This window comes from Brassica napus, chromosome C2 (genome assembly GCF_020379485.1).
Source record: "Brassica napus cultivar Da-Ae chromosome C2, Da-Ae, whole genome shotgun sequence".
Taxonomy (NCBI): Eukaryota; Viridiplantae; Streptophyta; class Magnoliopsida; order Brassicales; family Brassicaceae; genus Brassica; species Brassica napus.
Genome location: NC_063445.1, coordinates 51,763,237 through 51,787,333, shown reverse-complemented (window position 1 = coordinate 51,787,333; position 24,097 = coordinate 51,763,237). Strand labels below are relative to the sequence as shown.

Here is a 24,097-nt window from a genome sequence, read left to right as displayed (position 1 = left end):
ATCGGCTTGCTAATACTCAAGTCACAAAAGGTTACACTGTCATATGCTTTATAATGGCTTAAAATATATGTAGTTAGGGGAGCCTGTGAGGTCCCCAATGGCTTGCTGCATGAAAAATAACATCTCAAAGCAAATAAAAAAGGTACTTAACGGGCCCATATGTTACGTAAAGATATGTTTTTCCATAACTTTCTCTTCTTCTTGTTTCCTTTTTTCTCTCTACGTGGACACCTACCTATGTATGATGCTGCTTTGTGTCCTTCATTTTTAAATAGACCCAATCACGGATCTGTCTTTCCAAGGTATATAAAAACAACTTAAATGCTTGTTCTGTCCATATCTCTCTCTCTATTTATGTGACAGTCACTTCACCAACATCATGAATGTTCTGCTCAGTTTATTCTTGTGTTTGGTTGCTCAGCTGTAGGGACATACGTTGCAGTATGGGTGGAAGTGGCATTAGTGCTTTGGTTAGAGCTGTTGTGTCTCTTGTTATTATTGTGTTTCTTCTTGTTGGTATCTTAGCAAACGCTGCACCAAGTGTTCCATCAACAGAAAAGGTCAAGAGTTTGCGTTTTAGTGGTAAAGATGTGAATCTGTTTCATGTTAGCAAGCGGAAAGTTCCAAATGGAGCTGATCCTATCCACAACAGGTTCATCATATTTTCTCTCATAGTTCTATCTTTTATATTTTCTTATTTGAGTTTGGTATCAGAGATCATTTTGAGGATGTGGTCTTGAACTTGGTTTAAGTATATGTTTATACAAGAAAACTGATCTTCTAGTATTAGTTTTTTTTTTTTGCTGAATTCAAGATTTTATTAGATGTAGCTTTACACATATACCGATAATTACTGGTTTCTAGAAAGATTGTTAGCCTGTGGAATTCTTGTTCCTTCCTACTTTTATTTGTCCTTAGAAAGCAGATAATGTTATCACTGTTTCTCTAATTTCTATGTTTTAAAAAGAACTAATTAAAGACACTTGTGACGTACTTGACCACTTTAGTTAAAGTTCTATAGCAGAAGACTCAACTTTACTGAGCTTTTGTTTCAAAACTATCTCTTCAGGAAAGAAACTTCAAGACGGCCACCACGAGTATGATCTAGCTCCAATATATACGACTTGTAAGGTATGCAAACTTTTTTTTATAGATAATCATGTCATTATAATGTATGTCTCTTGTGGGCTTAGTTCATCTTCAGTTTCTCTACCTTTTTCAGACAAGATAGTGGATAACTCGACCTTCTCAATTGCGTTTTCACGTCAAGAAGCTACTTTTTTCTTCTGGGGCAGTCCATAACTTCAGATTCAGATTATATGCTAAGAACACATAGCTTGTGAAAGCCTTGCTCTGTTTTCCAAAGGTGAAGTCTTGCTCTCTTTTTCTTTTTGGGAACATTGTGTCTGGAGATTACAAACTTTTAAAAGTAAAGGTGTAGAGAGAACATTGATGCAGATATTAAGACTTTTAAGGACTTTGTAGGGTTTTTGTAATAACATTTGTATTGATTATAGGCTTATGTTTTCTTCATAGTCCTTTCTTTCTTTTTTTGTCTTTTATTTATTTAAGTTTAAAGTCTGCTTTTGTGTTTCCTCTGCTAAAGCAAACCATTAAACTAAAGTTGTCTGTTTTCAAAAACTCATTTTTCTCCTTAAATTACTGATTTATTAATAATCTATGCCTTGTAATATATCTCCACGACTACAACAACTAAGAGAGTCTCAATGATTTTGCCTCTTATTAGAAGCTTGTCCTTGTACAACTTTAGATTCACTTCTACTTTCATTTTTGGGTTCTTCTCAACTTTGAGAATCTGACAAAGTGAAATACAAAAGGAGTGATGTATTGATGCAAAACCTCCCTTTCTCTCTCTTTCTTGCATTCTTTAACTTCTTTTTTCCAGGGTTTGATTTTGACTGTATTGAGAAGCAGACCCTAAAGTAAAGATTCTGCAGAGAAAGCCCTCTTTATCCTGTTCTGCATGGGACATATATTCTGGTTCTGCACGTTCCTTTAGGTTCTTAAAAGAAAACACAAGTAAAAGTTTGTTTTGTCACTCTTCCAAAACACAAGAAAGACGCTTGCTCTTACTATAACAGTTCTCTTCAGAACCTTGTTATTGATCAGTTAGTCATAAACACCAAAACAAACACAATACTCCCTTTCTATTCCAAAATAGTTTGATGTTGTGACAGAGAGCACAAAAATCAAGATATGCACTGTTTTCTAACAAGTAGTATTTAAAAATACTAGGGTCGGCCCGCCCTACGGGCGGGACTTTTATTATACTTTTTAATATTTGTTTAAATTTTTAAATGTTTAGTTTAATAATATATATTAATCATTAATATTATTTATGTAGTTTTTGTGTTAATATTCAGCTTTCCTTTTTTTGTTGGCTAACTTTTTTAATAGGTTTATTGAAATTGTATAAATGAAACTATATTTTACTTTTCTTACATCAATGCATATTTCTAATATATTTTAAAAGTCTTTACAATTTTAAATATAACTAATAACTTTTTATTATGTTAACAATTTTGAAAATAACTAATAATTTATAAATAAAAAATATTTTAATTTCTCTTGAAAATAATAATTATGCTATAAAAATATATGTTTATTTATTTTAATAATTTATAAATAATTTAAAAATTTATTTATTATTTAGTTTTGTTTTTTTATTTAAAAACATATGTTTATCAAAATAAAAACATTTTATTATGTCATTATTTTACATTTTTCAATACTGGTAGTGGTATTATTCAGAATTGCAGTTGAGATTTAACATATAAGTTATTTTATGTTTTATATATTTTTAATATTTATTTTATTTCTTACTCTCTTTGAGATATATTTATTTTTAATATTTATTTGATTTCTTACTCTCTTTGAAATATATTTTTAATTATGTAAAACAGTAAACTTTACCTAGCATGGATCCAATCAGACTACTTGACTGGTTCATGGTTGAACCAACTATAAACGTTCTAGGATCGATCCGCGCTTCGCACAGAATATAACTTATGTGTGATTTGTATGACAATTTTATTGTGTATTTTGATTGCATGCGTTTTGTGTTAGCATTTGCAACATAAATGTATTAGAATTTTTATAGCTGTTAAGAATCTTTAGGTGTGGAGGGATTATGTAGATTAAATTTATTACATTTTATTTTAATGTTTGTGTTTAGAAGTCGTTGCGTATAATATATTATATATGTTGAAGTTTTACGTGGTTTTTTAATGAAAATTTCTTTGGATAGCCTTTTTTATTTTATTTTCACAAAAATAAACTTCAAATAGGAAAATGACCAAAATAAATTTTATTAAAAAGTAAATATGCACTTATATCCAAGGATTAATAATCTAGATTTAAGGTTTAAAATCAAGAGGTGGAGTTTTGGAGATAGAGTTTCAAATTTAAAAAATAAAAAATAAATATTTAAAGTTTCAAAAATTAAAAAAAATCTATTTTGATCATTTTATTTTTTGAATGCTATTGTTGTAACAAAAACTTAAAAATAGCTATTTTAAAGAATTGCCCTAATATGTATCTGTTGAATATTTTTAAATCAAACGTTATACATATGTTACAATATATACAAAAATTATATTTCAATAACCACTGTACTACACATATTTTATCAAACGAAATTATCGTCAAACTTTTTTTTAGATGATAATTTAGCATATATAAATAAATTCTAGGTTCATTTTGGATGGCGTGTAGCGAACAAAACGAATAGAACCTCCGCTAATAAGCCCATAGGGTGTGTGGAAAATGGACTTATGAGAAAAATGATGTATGACTAAAATCCTTACTTGCGCCCTTTCGTTTCCATAATAATGACACCCCAAACCTATATATAAGTAAGACTGATCAAAATCACATTCAAACCGCACTGACTTTCTCTTTCCCGTTGCTGTCAGTGGCAACTTGGTGCCTAGTTATATCCACCCCATCCCTGAATGCAGCACCAATGCTTCCTTAGCTTTCTTCACCAGCATGGCTATATCCAGTGGAGATCTTTGCACTGTTTTGGGAATACGTTATGCAACTGATATTGGAAAAAAAAAAAGAAGAGTAAATTCAAGATCCATGAAACGTTCAGAACTTATTAAGTTATGTAAGAATCTAGCTGAGAAAAGTAACATCTGGCACGTCTTCACCTGCTAGGAGTTTGCTCTGAAACCTCCTCTCCATAGGCTTCAGGTGTTTTCTCATCCAAGTGAAACACTACATCAGAGTAACTGGAGATCCAAGAATCAAACTGGGAAGATGTAAATTGTTTTCCACGTTGAGGAGTTTCCAGGTTTTCAGATGCTTTCCTAAGTTAAACCGGTGTAGCTGGTGTTGTGCCGCAATCTTTAAGAAGCTGAGCATGTAACACCACAAGTAATGAAGTAAATAGAAGAATGTTAGGTTATCATTTTGAAGGAAACAGCGATTCAAAAAGGATTCTCTCCAAGGTGTATAAAGATATTCTAACATGAAACTGCAGATAGTTGTCCAAGTAAAGATGAAAACACTCTAAGCATAAAGAAGGAAAGGATACATACACTATATTCATCTAAAATAACTGAGCAGAACAATAGAGAGAGAGAGAGACTCAAATATAAGGTTGAAATAGAGAAAAGAAACAAAGCTTCAACATCACTTTAGTAACATAAAACATAGAACGTTTCTTCTCAAGTATCACATTGCTATAGAAATAGACAGGACGTGTTTAACACACTCAGGCAAACACATCACAGTGACTGGAATCATATAATTCGTAAGTAGGAGCAGTCTCAAGCAAAGATTACATCAAGTATCACATAGCAAGCAAACAAAAAAAAAAAATGGTCTAACCAAAAACTTAACTCCAGAATCCTAGTAAAGTCCTAAACTGATTGGAGGTGGCAGATGATTGATGGTGATAGAGACGGTGTTTGCATCGTCAATATCCAATGCTTGTTTATGGCTGTATCTCTTCTTCTCCTTAGGACTATTTGACTTGAAAACAAAAGATGCAAATTAGTAACTACTTTCTGATACAAAGGATTGAAAATTTTCAAAGTAAAAGTAACGTACTATTCTTGAAAGATGTTCATAGCTTACTTGGAGACTGCAGAAAGCAATTTGATGATGAATATGAGAGGGGAACCAACCAATCAAAGTATGCTGAGTTGGATACTGCAAGAAACAACAGCAACAAAAAACACATGAATGTGAGGGAGAAAAAACACAGCTTTAGGAAGTCGCACAAAAAAAAAAAAAAAAAAAAACACAGCTTTAGGAACAAACTCGAAGCGTTAAACATAAATCAAGGTAACACTCACCTTTCCAATTAACGTTGGGCCAATGAACTACGAATCCAGAAAAAATATAATACGATTACAGATCTTGAAAAATTATGATACCTACAAAGTCAGGTCTGTTCATCTTCTGATTCATCACCTCTCTTCAGCCTAGAAAGAAACACATGCCTTAACCGAACCGGATCCTCCACATCATCAATCGCCGCTGCAAGACACAACGCCACTATGATCTGTGCATTGAGAAGAGATCGCTGACACAACCGCAATGCAAACTGAGCGGTGGGTCAGATTCGAGTATCAATGAGTCGTGAGAGTACTAAAGTGTAGGTAACGCGATACGTACCGGTGAGATCTTTTTATAGCAGAGGAGCAGCGCAGGAGGAAGCTTCGCAGTGGTGATTTAAGACGATTTAAGTCCATTAATTATCGAAGAACCGTTACAGAAGATGGAGCGCAGCTGCGCCGATCGAAGGAGAGCGGAGATCACGAAGGCGAGCGTAGAGGATGATTAGGGTTCTACCAGGAGGAGATTGTGGTAGTCGGGCCGCGTACGGACATAGCATGAAGCCCAAATGCCAAGCCCGTAACAACCGGATCACACTTAAATGATACGCTGCGGATCTGACGTGTCAGCGCGAGAGAGACTCTATTTCCGACGTGGCATCCGACGTGGAGCCCTCAGGAGAGATACAATGCTTTCTTTATATATATAGATAAACAAAAATTAATTTAATTAATTATCAAAAAAATTTATAAAATATCATTTATCTCACATTTTTCAATAAAACTAAAACTAATATAAAACTATTAAAACGTCATGTAACATCATCTATTTGGAATAGAGGGACTGTCTTTTTACTTTTTGGAGACACAAGGGAAGACACTTAGCATATACACTTTGTTCTCTTTTACAATAACACAAGTCTACAAATACATTTTTAGAAGCTTTATGGAATGATGCATCTTCTAACTTGGTAGTAGGACGGTAGTACAAGATGCTATAGACGAATAATTACCTCAAGATAAGGTTTTCGCATAAGGCTTTAAACTTCACACTGTCTCATTCATTCTCTTGTGTGTTGAAAATCAAAGGGAAATCTTCATCTTGCTCTGTAAACGAGTAGCCTTGTTTCTCAGCCATAGCTCTAAGCGACTGATACGCCTTAAACATAGACCATCTCTCTTTAGGCCTTGAAGCCACACAGTTACAAGCAACCTCAACAAACTTAATAATCTCTTCATCACACCCTTTCCCTCTAATCTCTTCATCAATTGCATCAGCGAGTCTCCCCGAGCTCTCAAGATGCTTCACCCAATCAACCAAACTCCCTTTAAAACCTTCTTTACCAAGAGCTTTCACCCCTGTAGCCAACTCCAAAAGAACAACCCCAAGTCCATACACATCACCTTTTAACGAAGCTAACATTGTGGTGGAATACTCTGGAGCTACATAACCAAACTCACCCAAGTCACCAGTCATGAAACTACTCTCGTTATTATCCGAAGGAACCATAAGCCTAGCAAGCCCTGAATCTACAATCCTCGCGTCGAAATCTTCATCAACGAGAATCACACTCGAACAAATATTCTGGTGGAGTATCGAAGGCCTACACCCATGGTGAAGCCAAGCCAAACCCCTGGCCGCACCCAAACCGATCCTATACCGAGTTAACCAATCCAATTCCTCATCACCCTCCAGCAAACTCATCAGCGTACCGTTCGACATGTACTTATAAACAAGAAGCCTCTCCTCCTCCACGACGCAGAAGCCAAGAAGAGGAGCCAAGTTAGGGTGCCGCAGCTCCCACAGCCGATTCATCTCGTACCTAAACTCCTTCTCCCCGAGCTTACACTCGCTCAAATGCTTCACCGCGAGCGCCGACCCATCGGGGAGAACCGCCTTGTACGTGGTCCCGGTCCTAGTGGTAACAATAACATTCTCAGAGCTGAAACCGTTAGTCGCGGCCATGAGGTCACCAAGCTTAACCTTAACCAGAGGCTTCTGGAACAGAGAGACCTGCACAAGCTTATGGCTGATAAGCCTCTGCGCTAAGGTACTAACTCCTTCCTCGTTCAAAGTCCTTCTCTTCCTCGTACCGTAGTAATACCACCAAACGCCAAACGCTAACAGCATCGAAGCAGCGGCACCGATCACACCAGCTGCAACGATTATAGCAAGATTCTTCTTGCTTAACCCTCCGCAGGTTGAAGACAAAGGACGGCCGCAGAGACCTTTATTCCCAGCAAAGTCATCAGATGAGTACTTAGCCGAGGAGGCGAAGAAAGAAGGGATGCGACCGGTTAAGTCGTTGTTGGAGACGGAGAACGTCGCTAACCTCCCTAGAGAGGATAACTGAACCGGGATTTGACCGGTTAACCGATTCTCAGAGAGGACCAAAGAGTTTACGAATCTGCACTCAGCTAAACTAGGAGGAATCTCGCCGTTCAATTGGTTGTTGGAGAGATCGAGAGAGACCAAGAACGGTAGCCAAGTACAGAGCTCTCGAGGGATGTTACCGGATAAGCGATTGGTGGACAGATCGAGCTTCTGCAAGCTCCCGCAGTACTGTAAGGACTCTGGGATCCGACCGGATAAACCCATGTCTCGAAGCTCGAGGTTGATGACTCTGTTCTCCTGGTTGTTCCAGCACGAGACGCCGACGAAGTTGCAGAGGAAGCCGAGGGTTGTGTTGGCGAAGTTCCATGATTTGAGGATTCCCTGAGGGTCGGTGAGGGAGGTTTGGATTCCTTTTAAGCATTTTATGTCGTCTTCGTCGGCAGCCATGGCGGGGGGAGAAAAACAGAGGAGGAGGATGATGAAGATTGATAAAGGAAGAAGCTTTATGGGGTTTGGGATGATCTTCTCCATGGATGAAGAAGTGTTGAGAGGTCTTTTTGTGGTTTGGATTGGAATTAATGTTTTTTGGTATCTGCCAATGGAGTTGCAGAGAGACAAGACGCGTTGAACGGTCGTCTCAAAAGGGTTAGAGATTAGATGCAGAAGAGGAGTCGTCGACTTTGTTGTCTTTTTGTATTTATTTTCTTGTTCATCTTAAGACCGGAAAAAAAACAACAACTAATTTTTCTCTTTTTATTTGTTTGAAAAGTATCAGCATTTAAAATGAAAGTTTTCTTTGGTTTTGTAATAAGTAGATGAATATTCGAATAGTTTGTAAGGTTGATAAAATGATATGGTTGTTTATTTTTTCTCAAGTTTGACTTGGCATCTCCTCTGTATTAATTAAGTATCATTTAAAAAGTTGTAATCTTGAGTTTATACTAATTAAAAACAGATCATCTTTAGATGTTAGACAATTTAGTTTATGTGACAGCTTAAAAATCAATTGAAAAAATGTTGGTCCAAATTCAATTACTAAGGAACATTATATTAACCCAAAATATAAGAAGTGTGTATTTTTTCTTTAAATAAAAACTACGGAATTACCTAATATGATTAACATATATATGACAATTAATGATTATGAATAATAAAAATTTGATAACAATTTTTGCATCCTTCCTCATTTTTGTTTAATTTTATATTATTAAAAAAATTAAACAATCACATTAACCATATAATAAAAAATAGATTTTTTCTTATATGTTATATTTTGAATTTTTTAAAACGACTTTAAATTACAAAAAATGTTAAAAATCCCTTTGAAAATTTTGTGATCAATGGTTTAATTTTTTTGTTATGAAAAAATACAAATGATCATACAATCATATTAATATGAATTTTTATTTAATATATATATATTAATATTGTTTAAATTAAACTATGTACCATTTAAAATACATAAATATGTTAATTTTGAAATATGCATTGAAAGCGTATTGAGACCTTAATATTTTAATTTTGAAATTTGCCTAGAACCGATATGAACCATGAATAATAAAGATTTGATAACAGTTTTCGCATCCTTCTTCATTTTTTTTAATTTTATATTATTAAAAAAATAAAAAATTACATTAACCATATAATAAAAAAATTATATTTTTTCTTATATGTTATATTTTGAATTTTTTAAATTATTTTAAATTACAAAAATGAGAAAACATTATATGTTATATTTTAATATTTTTAAAACGACTTTAAATTACAAAAGTGAGGGAACCTTATATGTTATATTTTTTCTTATATGTTATATTTTTTCTTATATGTTATATTTTGAACTTTTTTAAATTACAAAAATGTAAGTTTTCCTTAAGCATACGACTAAAATCATTAAAATGACATGTATCAATTTGATGGTTGATCTGAAACCTTTCAAAACTATATGGAAGATAAAATGTCAAAATAATTCAACTGTGGAGACAATACTGTTCACTTTTTTCAAGAATGTACTCGGTGAAAAAAAAAATTAAGATTTTTGTGTCATAATTTGTTTAATGTCTAATCCGATCAACCCATGATATATTAATTATAGTTTGGTCCCACAATTTTTAATAAAAATTGATCCGGTCCATCGGAAAGAAATTATATAATAACAACAAAAAACATTGTATATGTATAAATGAAATGATCAAATATATATAAAAAAAAACTTTTTGATAATATATATAAATAAATTCACCCTACACAAAGTGCATGTGTTATCTTAGTGTAGTAATTAATCATTATACATAACACCATCTTAATTAAATATTAAAAGGGTTTATGACTTCGAAATCAAGTATTCTCTCTGTCAATATTTTAAATAGTTTAAGTTGTGTTGTCAAAAAAAGAGTTTTAGTTGTATTATTTTTATACATCAACACTGATTTCAATCTCGAACAACATTTTTTCAAGTAAATTGCATATGCATACCAAACTTTGTAATACTAAGAGAATCCACACTTAAAAGAGCATCTCCAATCTACACCTCTATATTTTTCTCTAAAATAGAGATTTCTATTATAGAGCTGAAAATGCTCTGATGTATGCCTATATAATAGAGTTCCTCTATTTTAAAAAAAAAATATAGAGTAAAGTTATTTTTTGCCTCTATATTTAGATGTAGAAATATCATATCTCTATATTTTCCCCTAAAAATAGAGGAACTCTGTTATAGAGGCATACATTGGAGCATTTTCACCTCTAGTGCTGGGTTCGCGGGTCAACCCGCCCCGACCCGCCCCGCCCCGCCGCGGGTCGAATCATTTTTTCGATTCAAAAACTCGACCCGCATAACCCGCAAACAAAAACTTTTATATCCGCACCCGCCCCGCCAAAACTCGCGGGTAACCCGCCAAACCCGCGGGTAATATTAATTATATTAAAAATAGTTATTTTAATTAAAAATGATTATTTTCTAATTATATAATAATTATTTTAATTAAAAATAATTATTTTTTATTTATATAATAGTTATTTTTAAAAAATACTATTAAAAAATATATTTATAATTAAAATTATACAAATATTTATTGTTTTTTATATATTTTACGAAAAAATGTTTTTTTTTTCAAAAATGTTTTTTTTTTAATTTGCGGATTGGCGGGTACCCGCGATTCAAATTCGGCTGACCCGCACCCGCCCCGCTCAAAATAATCTCGACCCGCATCCGCACCCGCGATTTAAAAATTTCAAATGGTTCGACCCGCACTCGCCCCGCGGCGGGTCAAACGGGGCGGGACCCGCGGGCAATGATTAAAATTTCTAGCTCTATTCATCTCTATAATAGAGTTGCTCTATTTTAGGAGAAAATATAGAGATAGAAATAGGGGTGGATTGGAGATGGTCTATAACTAAGGCGATCTATTATGGACAACTTGTTGTATTTCTGGTATGACCTCGAAAGCAGCTTTTTGCAATATTAACTTTGCTTACATTCAAAACGATATAAAACAAAAAGATTATAAAAATCAACTGATAGAAATGCATAATGCATCTGTATCTTTGATAATCAATAGTTCAATACTATTACTGTATTTACATGCGTGTGTGTTGTCACCGTAGACCTTTGGTGACAGCAAATTGGGTTCTAGGTCTGTATGGGTTTAGTGTGGTCAAATGTGCACTTTTATATTCAACAAGTAGGAATTTTTCAATGATACTGTTTCTTTTTAAATAGTTTTTAACTAACCTACCTATACATGATCACAATTGCTCTGATAATCATACGACCATCCAAAAACAAAATCTTAGCAAAATATTCTCTCATCCAATGGCCTTCCTTTATTGACCAACCTTTAAACTAATTGTAGCTATCACTCGAGTGTTTTCATAGACCAAACACAAAACTTATATAGTGCTAGTCAGGTATTAAACTAGGATTTTCACAATATTCATATGCAAGACTATTAAAATAATGTTCGTAAATAGTTGAATTATTATTAACCAGCTGAAAATTGTGTGTTCAAATAGTGAAATTGACCAAAATGGCAAAAAGGCCATAATGGCAATTTAGTTGATAGTTCCACATCACCAACTCTAACCTTTTTCTGAAGTTTTAAGGTCCACTGTCTTTTAAATAACCCAGCCTATTTGATGGAAATAGCCCAGCCCGAATGTATGTTTAAGTTTTGGTTTTGCACGATTCCCAAACCGGAGAAACCAAAGGCTTTACAGTGTGTTACATGTTGCGAACAAGGAAGAGAAGAAACAATCTCTGTTCACAAGGTTGTTGTTAAGAGTTTGAATCCTAGTCAAGATGTTGTAGATACTTGCTTCTCTCTCAACATTAACTTTGTTCCTGATCCTAGCTCATTGCATGATCCTGAACGTGAAACGATGAAAAACGTGTATAACTCTATTGGTAATTGTTTTTGTATACATGTTTAAGGTCATGGGTTCAAATCTGAGTTTATACATTTAAATTTAGCAAAAAAAAAAAGAGAAGATTAAAAAAAAAAAAAAAAAAAAAAAAAAAAAGAAGATGAAAAACATTTTGTTTCTTTGATATGCCCTATCGGCTGAAAGTGAAATGAAAAGCATTTCGACGGTTCGTATTAGTACTATAAAGGGAAACCATGTTCAGCTCCATATTTTTTTAATTCCACCTTATTGTGACAACCCAATGTTCTCGAGTCATTTGAATTTGGGGAACCAAAGTTGTTATTATGTATATTGGAAAGACGAGCAAACATGGGGCCACACTGCTGTGAAGGAATTAACAAGACAGAGCAGCAGGCGTGTAATTTGTTTTAATTATTGTTTTTTGTAGGTTTAAATATTCCTGATGTAGTGTTATCAACTTATAATATTCAATATATATTTTTAAAAATCAACTCAAAAATATCATTTGTTTACACAATTCCAAGTTTCTGCGAAAACTACTCCATTTCCCACCTATTTGCTAGCATGCGGTTCCCCATTGAACACAGAACTTTGAGTAGCTAACACTTCTCTGGTTTTTCTGTTCACTAAGAAAATATTAACCCAATAGGCAACAAATACTTTTCATATATATAATGTTCATTGGTTTGACAAAAAAAATGTTCATTGTGAGCTATTTTGCATGTATCTATAAAGACGTAAATTTCAATAATTGATTATAAACCAATTTATTTATGTTAAACATTAAGGTTGAAAAATCTTCATTTGATGTGTAGATTAAATTAGCATATTTAAAAAAAAAAAATGAAAAAGACATTTACGTATAGTGGAAGTTGAAAAATGATTTTTTGGTAAAAATGATTGTTTTAAGAAAGAATGGTCCCCAAGGAAAAGCAGGAAAAAAAAACAGAGGAAATCAGAAAAGCCTGAGAAGAAAGTAATAATACAATGTCTGTAATAAAACTAGATATGAAGAGGGCATGCCTGTTCTTGTCTCCAACTCCTCCTCCTTCTGCTTCTCCTTCTCCTGTCTTTTCATTTTGTTCTTTCTGTTCGCCATTTGTGTCTGGACCCACCTTAAGGAATCTTGAAATATTTTCGTATAAGAATCTCAGCTTCATCGCTCGGAGGAAGAAAGAACAGAACAGAGAAAGAAAGAGAGAGAGACAGAGAGATAGCAATGGAGATGAAGAGAGACCTTAGAGTGGAGGAAGAGAACATGTGTACGTCTTTGTTGACTGCATTCGTTGTTCTCTCGATGGCTTGTCTAAAACATTTCTACTCTGTATCTTATTTGATCGAGCAATGGCGTTCTTTAGTATTTCTTCTACTCAACGTTGTTCTCTTAGCCGTTTACTTCACATCGACTCGTCCTGTTTCCGGCGAGACTCATCACAATTTCAAGACTCGTCGAGGAGGTGCGTTGAGGATGATGCGAGAGAGGAAGAGTAAGAAGGCCAAGAAGACAAGGGTAGTGGAGGAACCAGCTTGTTCCGTTGTCGTGGAGCCTAAGGAAGTGATCAAGAACTGTATCGTGGAGGAGACGAGAAGTGTATGTCCCGAGTTCGAGGAAACTGTGAAAGATTGCTTGCTTCACAAGGATTCAGTAGACTCTCATGACAAAGAAGATGAATCTGAGCCAGGGAGGTTATCCAACGAGGAGCTGAACGAGAGAGTAGAGGCCTTCATCACAACGTTCAGGCAACATTTGGTACTTGATGCAAGAAGAGGTAGAGACAGAAAAACTAACCAGAAGATGCGAACAAAAGACTCTGACATTAGCATTTTAGGTCGGGAGGTCACTTGTTCTGTTTAAGAGTTCCTCTACAATCTTTTTTTGGTAACTGATTTAATGTCATAAGAACCCAAATACTATATTGAACAATGTAGCTTCAGTATCTTGATAGGCTTTCACTAAAGTTGTTAAGAAATGAGAAAAAATATAGTTCGTAAGGGTCAACATATTTAGTCTCCTTGAAGAAGTAAGCTTAAGACTTGCAAAATTTTCTGCTTGGCAATGTTGGCTGCTGCATCTCATCTACAGCTCTTTTGATAAGTGAGAACTTACATCAGATAGCATATCCTTGTTAGTTTCTGAACAATCCTCAAAATTTTTTGACAATTACTATTGCGAAACATGTACACAAGACACCATCTCTTAACAAACAGTGAGAGAGATGAGACAAGACGAGTAGCATCGGCTACTCACTTGCTGCCTGGTATGCCCAAACTGGAAGCTACTGTTTTCTTTTCCGTCTGTGCGAGACGGAATAAACAGCAAATACGGCCCAAATGTATGGAGCCCAAGCCCAAAAGACTAACCCCAAAAGTATTGACGATAATTGGTTGGACAAATTATTACTATGTTCTCAAAGTGATCGATTGTCTCATCAAGGATGAGTATTTTGGTCGTGGTTGGGGATAGTTCTTAAGCTTCAGCGGGCTGAAGATTAATGCAAGAAGCAAAGCAAAACATTGAGTACCCTGCGATATGAACGCTACTATTAATAATAGGGGCTAAAGTACAACAATAAATAAAGACTAGTTTTTTTGTAGTTTTAATCTAAATAATGGCTTTGTAGAATTTTTTGGCTGAACAGTTAACTCCCAGTCATTGTTTGAAATCTATTGGTTGAGCTTAGTGTTTGGTCCGCTTTATAGGATATTCCATCGGTTTTAAAAAAATACATATTTTAGATTTTTCGCACGTATTAAGAAAACACATTAAAACTGGATTGTACATGCATTGTTTTTTGTGAATAACAATTTTCATAATTTTTAGCCAATAAAAATCCAATAAACATCATTAATTTTTTTTGAAATTTATAATTTTTCATTAAATAATACATTGAAAAGATAAAAAAATATATCTTTTTGAAACTTTTTTTTTTTCTAAAATATGAATCTTTACGAAACGGAGAGAGTAATTTTATGAAAATGTATATTTATTGTGTTGTATTTAATCCCTCAAATCAAAATATCTAAGAAAAAAACGAAAGCACTAAATAGTGATCGTCCATAGTCGATGTCTACGTCGAGAGATGATGTGAGGTTTGGTGGTTGTGAAGGAGCGATAGTCACTCCTAGTAAGCCAAGTTGAAAAGCAATTGGTGATGACTAATGGCTGAGAAGCCTTTTGCCACTTAAGGAAACCTGCGTCTTTTATGATTTGGTGGATATATGCGTCTTGCGCCTGTTTAGTGAATGTATATACAGTAAAACCCTATAAAGTATAAACAATACAGGTAATATAAATGTCATATCTTTCTTGGTTGGTTGGTTAGTTACTGAGTCGCTTTTACTATCTTCATGGGTGATCGATCACCTTGGAATCTTTAGAGGACGCAAATGTTGTAAATTCTAAACGTTCAAATACTTCTAGCAATTGACCATTTAAACGTTATAAATATCATGTGTATATATTTTATAATTTTTATAGGGTGTGTAGCAAAAGAAATTCTGGAGGGGATGGGGGGGAGGATCTAGGTCATGCATGATGTTAGGAGTTTTCAAGGCTCCTAAGACAAATGTTGTAGTATAGTGATTGTCGAACCAGTTCTGAAGGATATCAAAGCACTGAGAATGCAAGTACCCACTTAATCTAAGTGCAACCAATGATTTAGATGAGTTTTAAGCTATGACTAAAACTAGAAAGCAATAACAGAATGATACTTCTTGACTAAGGAAAAAGAGAACTCATGGGCATAGGGATTAGACCTTGGGTGATCAAGTATCGAACTAAGGATGGCAAATGATCAATCAAACTATCAACCTTAAGCCTAGACACAATTCTAAGCAAGCTCTATGTCTAGATGAATGCTCATTTGCTAACATATCTCAAACATCAAATGTCTTTGGTTGAATAATATGAAAGCAATCATTACGAACAAGTCTATTAGCTATCTTAGCATCTTTAACAACAAATGTCTTTGGCAAAGTATACTAAAAGCCTAGGAGAGTTGTCTCAGGCATTTCATCAAACACCTTTTGGGTGGGAAATGCCTATTGATCAACTTTTGAGTGGCCAACTCAGAAGATGCATTATGAATACTCTACTAGCAAGGAACAAGAATGATCTACACTAAAACATCCTAGAACTAACCTAATCACCCTTGATCTCCCTAACCCATGAATTCAAAAGGTGATTACTCACTAATCTCCATGATTCCTCTTAAACCCATATTGGATTTCAGATTAATCATGTAGAGAAATAGATAAGAAATCAACAAGAACACAAGAACATAACAATCAAAATCCAAGAGATGAACTTCTCAAAGAGTTTTTGTGTATTTCTCAATAGATCCAAAGATGGTCTGCCTGGTGGCTACAAAAGATGTTTAAAACATAGGTTTTTCCAAGTGCAAAACGTCCAAAATAAATTGCAAAAAGGTCCTCGGGAAATCATGATTTTCGGCAGCAAAGTAACGCGGAGCGACTTGCAGGTGTCGCTCCGGGAAGTCGCTCCAAGGCCGATTTTTGGTGTCTCCGGGTGAGAGGTCGCGAGCGACTTTGGTGTGTCGCTCCAACGGGTCGCTCTGGATCGGGAGCGACCTTGGTAGGTCGCTCTGAGAGGTCGCTCCAGGGTCATCTAAGACGGTTCGGAGTAACGAGAACGCGAGCGACTTCATGGCGTCGCTTTAGGAAGGTCGCTCTGAGAGGTGGGACACAGCGACTTCGTGATGTCGCTCCGGGAGGTCGCTCCCATGCTCTGCTCGTTTAATGATCACCTATTTCACCTCCTTCGAGCTCCAAATGCATCCAAATGTCCCTAAGAACTCCATGTGGCACTCCAGTACCTAATAGAGACTCATGTATGCAAAATGCAACCTAAACATGTCTAAATCCTAATCTCTATGATGAAAATGCACATGGATGAATAGATAAAACAATGCAAATATGCAAGATATCAACTCCCCCAAACTTGTTCTTTTACTTGTCCACAAGTGAACTTTCTAGAACTCATAGGGAGAGAGGTTTGAAGGTGAGAGCTCATAGCCAAAAGAAACACACAAAGCACTCAAATCAACATCTAAATTCAGCATTAGTACATCCTCTCTTATTATACTCTAGCTTCTCTAGGCCTATTCAACTCTTTTCATCCCTACACTCATCATCATGCATTCACACATGCAAATCAGCCAACTCTCAAGTTCATTAAGCATAGCATCAAGTGAATTCTTGCAAATGGTCAGTTGGTCCAAGTCATTGGGTTGAGTAAGGGAAGGCTTTTATTCAAGTGATTCAAGAGGTTCGAAACATAAAATCTTTAAGGTGGTTTACTCTCGAAACAAGTAGCCTTGACATTGCACATAATATATCTAAGAAAGGGATCAACTCATGCATACAATGCTCAATCTCCATTGTTCTACCCTTTTCCCAAACATACAATTACACAATCATTCTCAAATGTCAAACCCAACTCACATCTCTCACCAAAAGATCCTAAGAACATTAACTCCTTCTCTTTGAAATCTACAAGGGATTTTAACAACCTCAAAACATTACTTAGCTCCTAACAACTTTGCTAGCCCCCTTTTTCTTTCTTTTTCTTTTCTTTTCATATTTTTTTTTTTTTTTTTTTTTTTTTTTTTTAAATGGGGGCCAAGACTTTTCATAACTTGAGCTAGAAGTTTTTTTTTTACTTATCCCAGTAAGACAATTCACTTAAACACAAAGAGTTATTTCTTTTCCTTTTTCATTGCTCCCAAATCATAATCACAACTCTCACCCCCCCCCCACCTATAGCTAGACAATAGAGTGCCCAATCTAGCAAGAATGAAGATCAAGCATTGTCGTTCCCGATACTCTCAACATTATGCACATGTAAGACTTTCCGAAGAAGGCCTCACTCATCAAACAATGAAAGCTTAAAAGGAGGGAAAGGTTTTGGGAGTGGTCTACCACTAGAGTTTGTCAGAATAAGATTGGCATAAAGGATGTGACAACTCAGGTGTGTATAGCCATGACTCAGTACACAAGGGACCATGAGCAAGAAGCATTAAGTTCGTTCAGTTCAAATAAGGTTGTAGTTGGCTTCAAAGACTGAGTTTCAGCAATCAACAAGTTTCAGGAAGAGTCTTCAAGGCTCGAAGCATACAAGTGTTTTTGAGAGGTGCATAAGCTATTCAGGTGCAAAGTAATTCTTTACAAGGCATTTCAAATCATTGCTCCCAATGCAAGTAAATGCAACCTATATGCTCTAGACTCTCCTAGAAATGCCAATGATGCAAACTAAATGAATTTTTTTTTTTTTATGCAAATATATATGTATAATGCAATGCATGAGACTCAAAATCATCAAAGCAAACGTGATCAAATACTTGGTACCTCCCCCAAACTTAAATGACACAGTCTCTGTGTTGTCAAGGAGAGAGAGATACCCAAAAAGAGAAAACTAATATGCAAAAAACGAAATGGTATATACAAGGGAAAGTAGTGGGTTACCTTCTATGGAGAATGAGTAGGGAGATGCTCCCTCCTCGTCGTCCTCAGGTGGTAACTCTTCAAGGTGCTCATCAGTAAGAGTGCCCATCTCTTCAATGTAGAAGGCTTGCCCGAACACAGTTGGTTTCTTCATTTTCTCCTTGATGTCAAAGTGGAGAACATGCCCTTTACCCAAATGGAGATCAATCGTGCCCTCTTTCACCTTAACAATTGCTCCTGCTGTAGCTAAGAATGGCCTTTCAAGAATCAATGGGTCTTGAGCCTCCTCACCCATCTCAAGCACCACAAAATCTGTAGGTATCTCATACCTTCCAATCTTCACAGGTAGGTCCTCTAAGATGCCCACAGGGTACTTTACTGAACGATCAGCTAACACCAGAGAGAGTTTACACTTCTTGTACTGAGTGAATCCAAGCTTCTTTGCAACAGACAAAGGCATCACGCTGACACTAGCTCCCAAATCGCAGAGACATTTCTCAAATACCATAGGTCCAAGAGCACAAGGTAGTGTGAAGCATCCTGGATCCTCTAACTTCTCTGGAACATCAAGCCTTTGGATGATGGCACTGCACTCATGGGTAAGAATCATCATGCTTTCCATTTCCTTCTTCTTTGCAGCTACAACATCTTTCAGGAACTTGTTGTATTGAGGAATCAACATGAAAGCATCGATGATGGGCATTGCAACCTGAGCTTCACTCATTTGCTTGTCAAACAAAGCCTTGTACTTCTCTAGCAGCTGCCTCTTGAATCTACCAGGGAATGGTAGTTTGGGTTCATAGGGAGGAGGAACAAAAGAATTCTCACTTGCTGGAGCAAGAACTTCACCATCCTTCACTGTTTTCTTCTCTTCCCCAACCTTTCCTTTACCCTTGGCTTCCACAATCTTCTCCAAGATTTCATCATTGAATTTCTCATCAACAATCACCACTTCATCATCTAAGTTGATGGCCACCTCCTCACCTAGTTTCTCAGCATCCCTGGTGAGGGTTGTAGGAGGTAACTGCTTACCACTCCTAAGGGTGATAGCTTTGGCCTCCTTGGGGTTTTGGTCAGATTTTCCAGGTAGAGATCCTTGCTGGCGAGTCTGGTGAGTGTTCATGGAAGCAAACTGATTCTCTAAATTCTTGACTGTAGAAGCAAGATGTGAGAACTTGTTGTTGAGCTCATTGTAGCTCCCATCAATCTTGGAATGAAGGTTCTTCAACTCATAACCAACATGCTTCTCACTTCTAGTCTGAGACTCCAAGATTTGTTTCAGCAGGGTGTCAGTGCTGCTCTCTTGAGGAGCAGAGGAACCAGATGAGGGTTTTGATGAGGTTGATAGCTGCCTTGCTGGTTGTTTCGAGGCGGATAACCACTCTGTTGGTTGTTGGGATAGGATTTCTGTTGGTAGTTGTTGTACTGAAAGTTGGGCTCTTTTTTGTACCAGCTACCATTGTTGTTGATGAAACACAGCTCTTCCTGACCTTCCAAACCCTCAACCTCATGGACAACAGGTGGTGTATCTTGGCTTGGGTTACCAACAAAGTGCAGCTGCTCTTGTGTGGCTTTATCAGCAAGGAGGATGTCTATCTTATCCTGTAGAGCTTTCAACTCCTTCCTCGTCTGCTTATCATCTGTTCGACTGCTTCTGTCGTGGTCTCCACTGTAGACTGCATCACTCTTTACCATGTTGTCAACCAGCTCCTCTGCATCTTCCTCAGTTCTCCCCAAGAAGAACCCATTGCTAGCTGTATCCAGTCTGGCCCTGTACTTAGGAAGAGCACCACGGTAGAATGTGCTCAGCAAGCTCTCCTTAGAGAAACCATGGTGTGGGCATTGAGCTTGGTAGCCCTTGAATCTCTCCCAGGCTTCACTGAATCCTTCCAAGTTCTTCTGTTGGAAACTGGAGATCTCATTTCTCAGCTTAGCAGTTCTTGAGGATGAGAAGAATTTCTCCAAGAATGCTCTCTTGCACTCATCCCAAGTGGTGATAGAGTGGCTGGGTAGAGACTTCTCCCACTGACGTGCCTTATCCCCCAAAGAGAAAGGGAATAGCTTGAGCTTTAAGGCATCTTCGGACACACCATTGGTTTTTGACAACCCACAGTAGCTGTCGAACCTATCCAAGTGATCAAATGGGTCCTCCAGAGCCAAGCCATGATACTTGTTGTTCTCGATCACGTTGAGGAGTCCTGACTTGACCTCAAAGTTGTTGGCTGCCACAGCTGGTGCTCGGATTCCAATCTGTGACCATGTATGTTGGGGCGGTCGTAAGTGCCAATGGGTCGAGCTGCCCGCGGTTGGTGTTCTGCCCCTTGCGGTGGATCTGCCATATCAATATCCAAGTGGGCCTGGTGTTCTTCTTCTCTTCTAGCTCTAGCACACTCCCTCTCAAAAGCTCTGATGTCTGCTACTATTGGAACTAGGTTTGATGGACCCCTGCTCCTCAAGTTCATACACCTGAAAGTGAAAGGTAGGTGAAGAAGAAGAATCAGTAACAAAACAAAATTAAAATGACTTAGTCTCAAGCAAGTGACTAAATCTCAATGTTTAAATCTACTCAGAATTTGGCAACGGCGCCAATTTGATGTTAGGAGTTTTCAAGGCTCCTAAGACAAATGTTGTAGTATAGTGATTGTCGAACCAGTTCTGAGGGATATCAAAGCACTGAGAATGCAAGTACTCACTTAATCTAAGTGCAACCAATGATTTAGATGGGTTTTAAGCTATGACTAAAACTAGAAAGCAATAACAGAATGATACTTCTTGACTAAGGGAAAAGAGAACTCATGGGCATAGGGATTAGACCTTGGGTGATCAAGTATCGAACTAAGGATGGCAAATGATCAATCAAACTATCAACCTTAAGCCTAGACACAATTCTAAGCAAGCTCTATGTCTAGATGAATGCTCATTTGCTAACATATCTCAAACATCAAATGTCTTTGGTTGAATAATATGAAAGCAATCATTACGAACAAGTCTATTAGCTATCTTAGCATCTTTAACAACAAATGTCTTTGGCAAAGTATACTAAAAGCCTAGGAGAGTTGTCTCAGGCATTTCATCAAACACCTTTTGGGTGGGAAATGCCTATTGATCAACTTTTGAGTGGCCAACTCAGAAGATGCATTATGAATACTCTACTAGCAAGGAACAAGAATGATCTACACTAAAACATCCTAGAACTAACCTAATCACCCTTGATCTCCCTAACCCATGAATTCAAAAGGTGATTACTCACTAATCTCCATGATTCCTCTTAAACCCATATTGGATTTCAGATTAATCATGTAGAGAAATAGATAAGAAATCAACAAGAACACAAGAACATAACAATCAAAATCCAAGAGATGAACTTCTCAAGAGAGTTTTTGTGTATTTCTCAATAGATCCAAAGATGGTCTGCCTCGTGGCTACAAAAGATGTTTAAAACATAGGTTTTTCCAAGTGCAAAACGTCCAAAATAAATTGCAAAAAGGTCCTCGGGAAATCATGATTTTCGGCAGCAAAGTAACGCGGAGCGACTTGCAGGTGTCGCTCCGGGAAGTCGCTCCAAGGCCAATTTTTGGTGTCTCCGGGTGAGAGGTCGCGAGCGACTTTGGTGTGTCGCTCCAACGGGTCGCTCTGGATCGGGAGCGACCTTGGTAGGTCGCTCTGAGAGGTCGCTCCAGGGTCATCTAAGACGGTTCGGAGTAACGAGAACGCGAGCGACTTCATGGCGTCGCTTTAGGAAGGTTGCTCTGAGAGGTGGGACACAGCGACTTCGTGATGTCGCTCCGGGAGGTCGCTCCCATGCTCTGCTCGTTTAATGATCACCTATTTCACCTCCTTCGAGCTCCAAATGCATCCAAATGTCCCTAAGAACTCCATGTGGCACTCCAGTACCTAATAGAGACTCATGTATGCAAAATGCAACCTAAACATGTCTAAATCCTAATCTCTATGATGAAAATGCACATGGATGAATAGATAAAACAATGCAAATATGCAAGATATCAATGCACTGTTGGATCAGTAATCTTCAAAAGAAATGGGATGTTTTTATTGTTTAAAATGCGTAAAACTGAAAATAATATGTGAAACTTAGAAAAGGTGAACATAAAAAATAACTAAATCTTGATTTTTACATCCGCACGAGTTTTACGCATTTATGATTTTTGTATCAAATCCAAAAATTTGTGATTAATTGTAAATATTTTGGTGTTATCTTCTAATTCTATAATTTATTTTATGTGATTTAATTAATATTATTACTAAAAAATGTCTTTGATTAAAAATTTATAGATGTTACTCCAAATCATTTTGACCAAAAAAAATATAAAACTCTAAATATTAGGATGAACATGTTGAGAGGTATGAGTATGACAATATGGTGTTTTGTAGATTTAGCTGAAGGTATATATATACATATATATAGTTTTCATTTTATGTTTTATGAATATATGATGATATCTTTTTTTTTACAACAATAACTAACTAAGTAGCTAAACCACCCGGTTCAGAGAGCCAAACCGGTGGGGTGGAATCAACATAAAGCATAGATGAAAGAGAACTCCTCGCACCACGTGCAAGCTTGTCCGCCAAGGTGTTTTGTGCTCTTGGTATATTTTTGATCCGGAAGTCTGAGAAGAAACTTTTACTGCGGTTAAATTCTTCCAAATGTATAGAGAAAGCTGGCAATTCTTCAGGTATCGACACCATCGTCACCAACTGAGAACAATCCGTCGCAAATACTACATCAGAATATTGAAGGGTATTCATGTACTCCATTGCCCATATTAATGCTTCACACTCAACATGCAGGGATGACAGACTTCTATATGATGATATCTAAATAAATTTTAATATATACTATTTTCTTTTATGATTTCAGTTAATAGGATATATATTATTGTAGTATATGCTTATAATATCTATATAGCAACTGATTTGTTAGATATTAAACTGATTGATTGTAATTATTTTCTTTTGAAATTGTATAAATGATTTTGTATTAGATATTCATAATTTTAGGCGTCCTAAATGTCATAAACGGAGCATACCTTAATGAATAAATGTTTATAGCACATAGAGTCATATTTAAGTTTTGTTGTTGAAAACTATAGTAGATAATATATTTATTAAATATTTTAGATTAATATTTTAATATTTCAACTTTAAAATTTGTATGCAAGTTTGTGTAATAACTTCATTTATATTTAAGTTTAGTTAAATAAAAAATTATTGTTAGGATATTATTAGGTAAATAAAAAACATACATTTGATAATTTTTTTATTGGATGATCCAAACAAAAATTTACCGATGAAAAGGTCATAACTTCTATTTTGATAGTTTTAAAAATCACAAACATACTAAATATTGTAGTCACCTAAATGATATACCCAAGAATATTCAATATTATATAAGGATGATGTGTGTCAAATTAAACATACGTATAGTTTTAAATCATGAATCATAATTTTTATTAATATAAAATATACATCTACATTTGATGAACCTATATACATTGAACTAAAGCTTCCCAGTGCTTTAAAATGGATCACAAAAGTATATTCTTGAAATATTCTATTAGGTGTTATACGTAGGATTAAATGAGCA

At 36.0% G+C, this 24,097-nt stretch overlaps 3 protein-coding genes, 1 long non-coding RNA gene and 1 other non-coding gene across 12 annotated transcripts; 3 read left to right on the top strand and 2 right to left on the bottom strand.

Moving 5' to 3' along the window:
- The first annotated feature begins 291 nt into the window (after positions 1 to 291).
- On the top strand, positions 292 to 1,595 carry LOC106424560 (CLAVATA3/ESR (CLE)-related protein 25). The gene is made up of 3 exons (XM_048746988.1): positions 292 to 652; positions 1,070 to 1,131; positions 1,223 to 1,595. The coding sequence occupies exons 1-2, from the start codon at positions 384 to 386 to the stop codon at positions 1,101 to 1,103; spliced, it is 303 nt and encodes a 100-aa protein (XP_048602945.1). The 5' UTR covers positions 292 to 383; the 3' UTR covers positions 1,104 to 1,131; positions 1,223 to 1,595.
- A 2,072-nt stretch (positions 1,596 to 3,667) lies between these two features.
- LOC106439428 lies at positions 3,668 to 5,969 on the bottom strand. Of its 8 annotated transcripts, none has more exons than XR_007319098.1 (6): positions 5,650 to 5,969; positions 5,413 to 5,578; positions 5,107 to 5,181; positions 4,870 to 5,001; positions 4,176 to 4,381; positions 3,668 to 4,063 (listed from the first exon to the last, which is right to left on the bottom strand). It is a non-coding gene; the product is annotated as an uncharacterized LOC106439428 (long non-coding RNA). The 8 variants fall into 8 exon arrangements; XR_007319094.1 differs by having other exon boundaries at positions 5,409 to 5,578; positions 5,650 to 5,968; XR_007319096.1 differs by having other exon boundaries at positions 5,413 to 5,536; positions 5,650 to 5,967.
- Positions 5,970 to 6,019: 50 nt separating this feature from the next.
- Positions 6,020 to 8,389, bottom strand: LOC106401620 (inactive LRR receptor-like serine/threonine-protein kinase BIR2). Its single transcript, XM_013842165.3, has one exon. The coding sequence runs from the start codon at positions 8,173 to 8,175 to the stop codon at positions 6,367 to 6,369; it is 1,809 nt and encodes a 602-aa protein (XP_013697619.1). The 5' UTR covers positions 8,176 to 8,389; the 3' UTR covers positions 6,020 to 6,366.
- Positions 8,390 to 12,857: 4,468 nt separating this feature from the next.
- BNAC02G37340D lies at positions 12,858 to 14,119 on the top strand. Its single transcript, XM_013865334.3, has one exon. The coding sequence runs from the start codon at positions 13,247 to 13,249 to the stop codon at positions 13,880 to 13,882; it is 636 nt and encodes a 211-aa protein (XP_013720788.2). The 5' UTR covers positions 12,858 to 13,246; the 3' UTR covers positions 13,883 to 14,119.
- A 6,195-nt stretch (positions 14,120 to 20,314) lies between these two features.
- Positions 20,315 to 20,421, top strand: LOC125582627. The gene has a single exon (XR_007320084.1). It is a non-coding gene; the product is annotated as a small nucleolar RNA R71 (small nucleolar RNA).
- Positions 20,422 to 24,097: the final 3,676 nt, after the last annotated feature.

Bases quoted from the DNA above. Each gene is read 5' to 3' on its own strand.
- LOC106424560 (XM_048746988.1), top strand. From the start codon at position 384: ATGTTCTGCTCAGTTTATTCTTGTGTTTGGTTGCTCAGCTGTAGGGAC. The intron at 653-1,069 runs GTTCATCATATT...CTATCTCTTCAG, and splicing joins GCTGATCCTATCCACAACAG to GAAAGAAACTTCAAGACGGC.
- LOC106401620 (XM_013842165.3), bottom strand. From the start codon at position 8,175: ATGGAGAAGATCATCCCAAACCCCATAAAGCTTCTTCCTTTATCAATC.
- BNAC02G37340D (XM_013865334.3), top strand. From the start codon at position 13,247: ATGGAGATGAAGAGAGACCTTAGAGTGGAGGAAGAGAACATGTGTACG.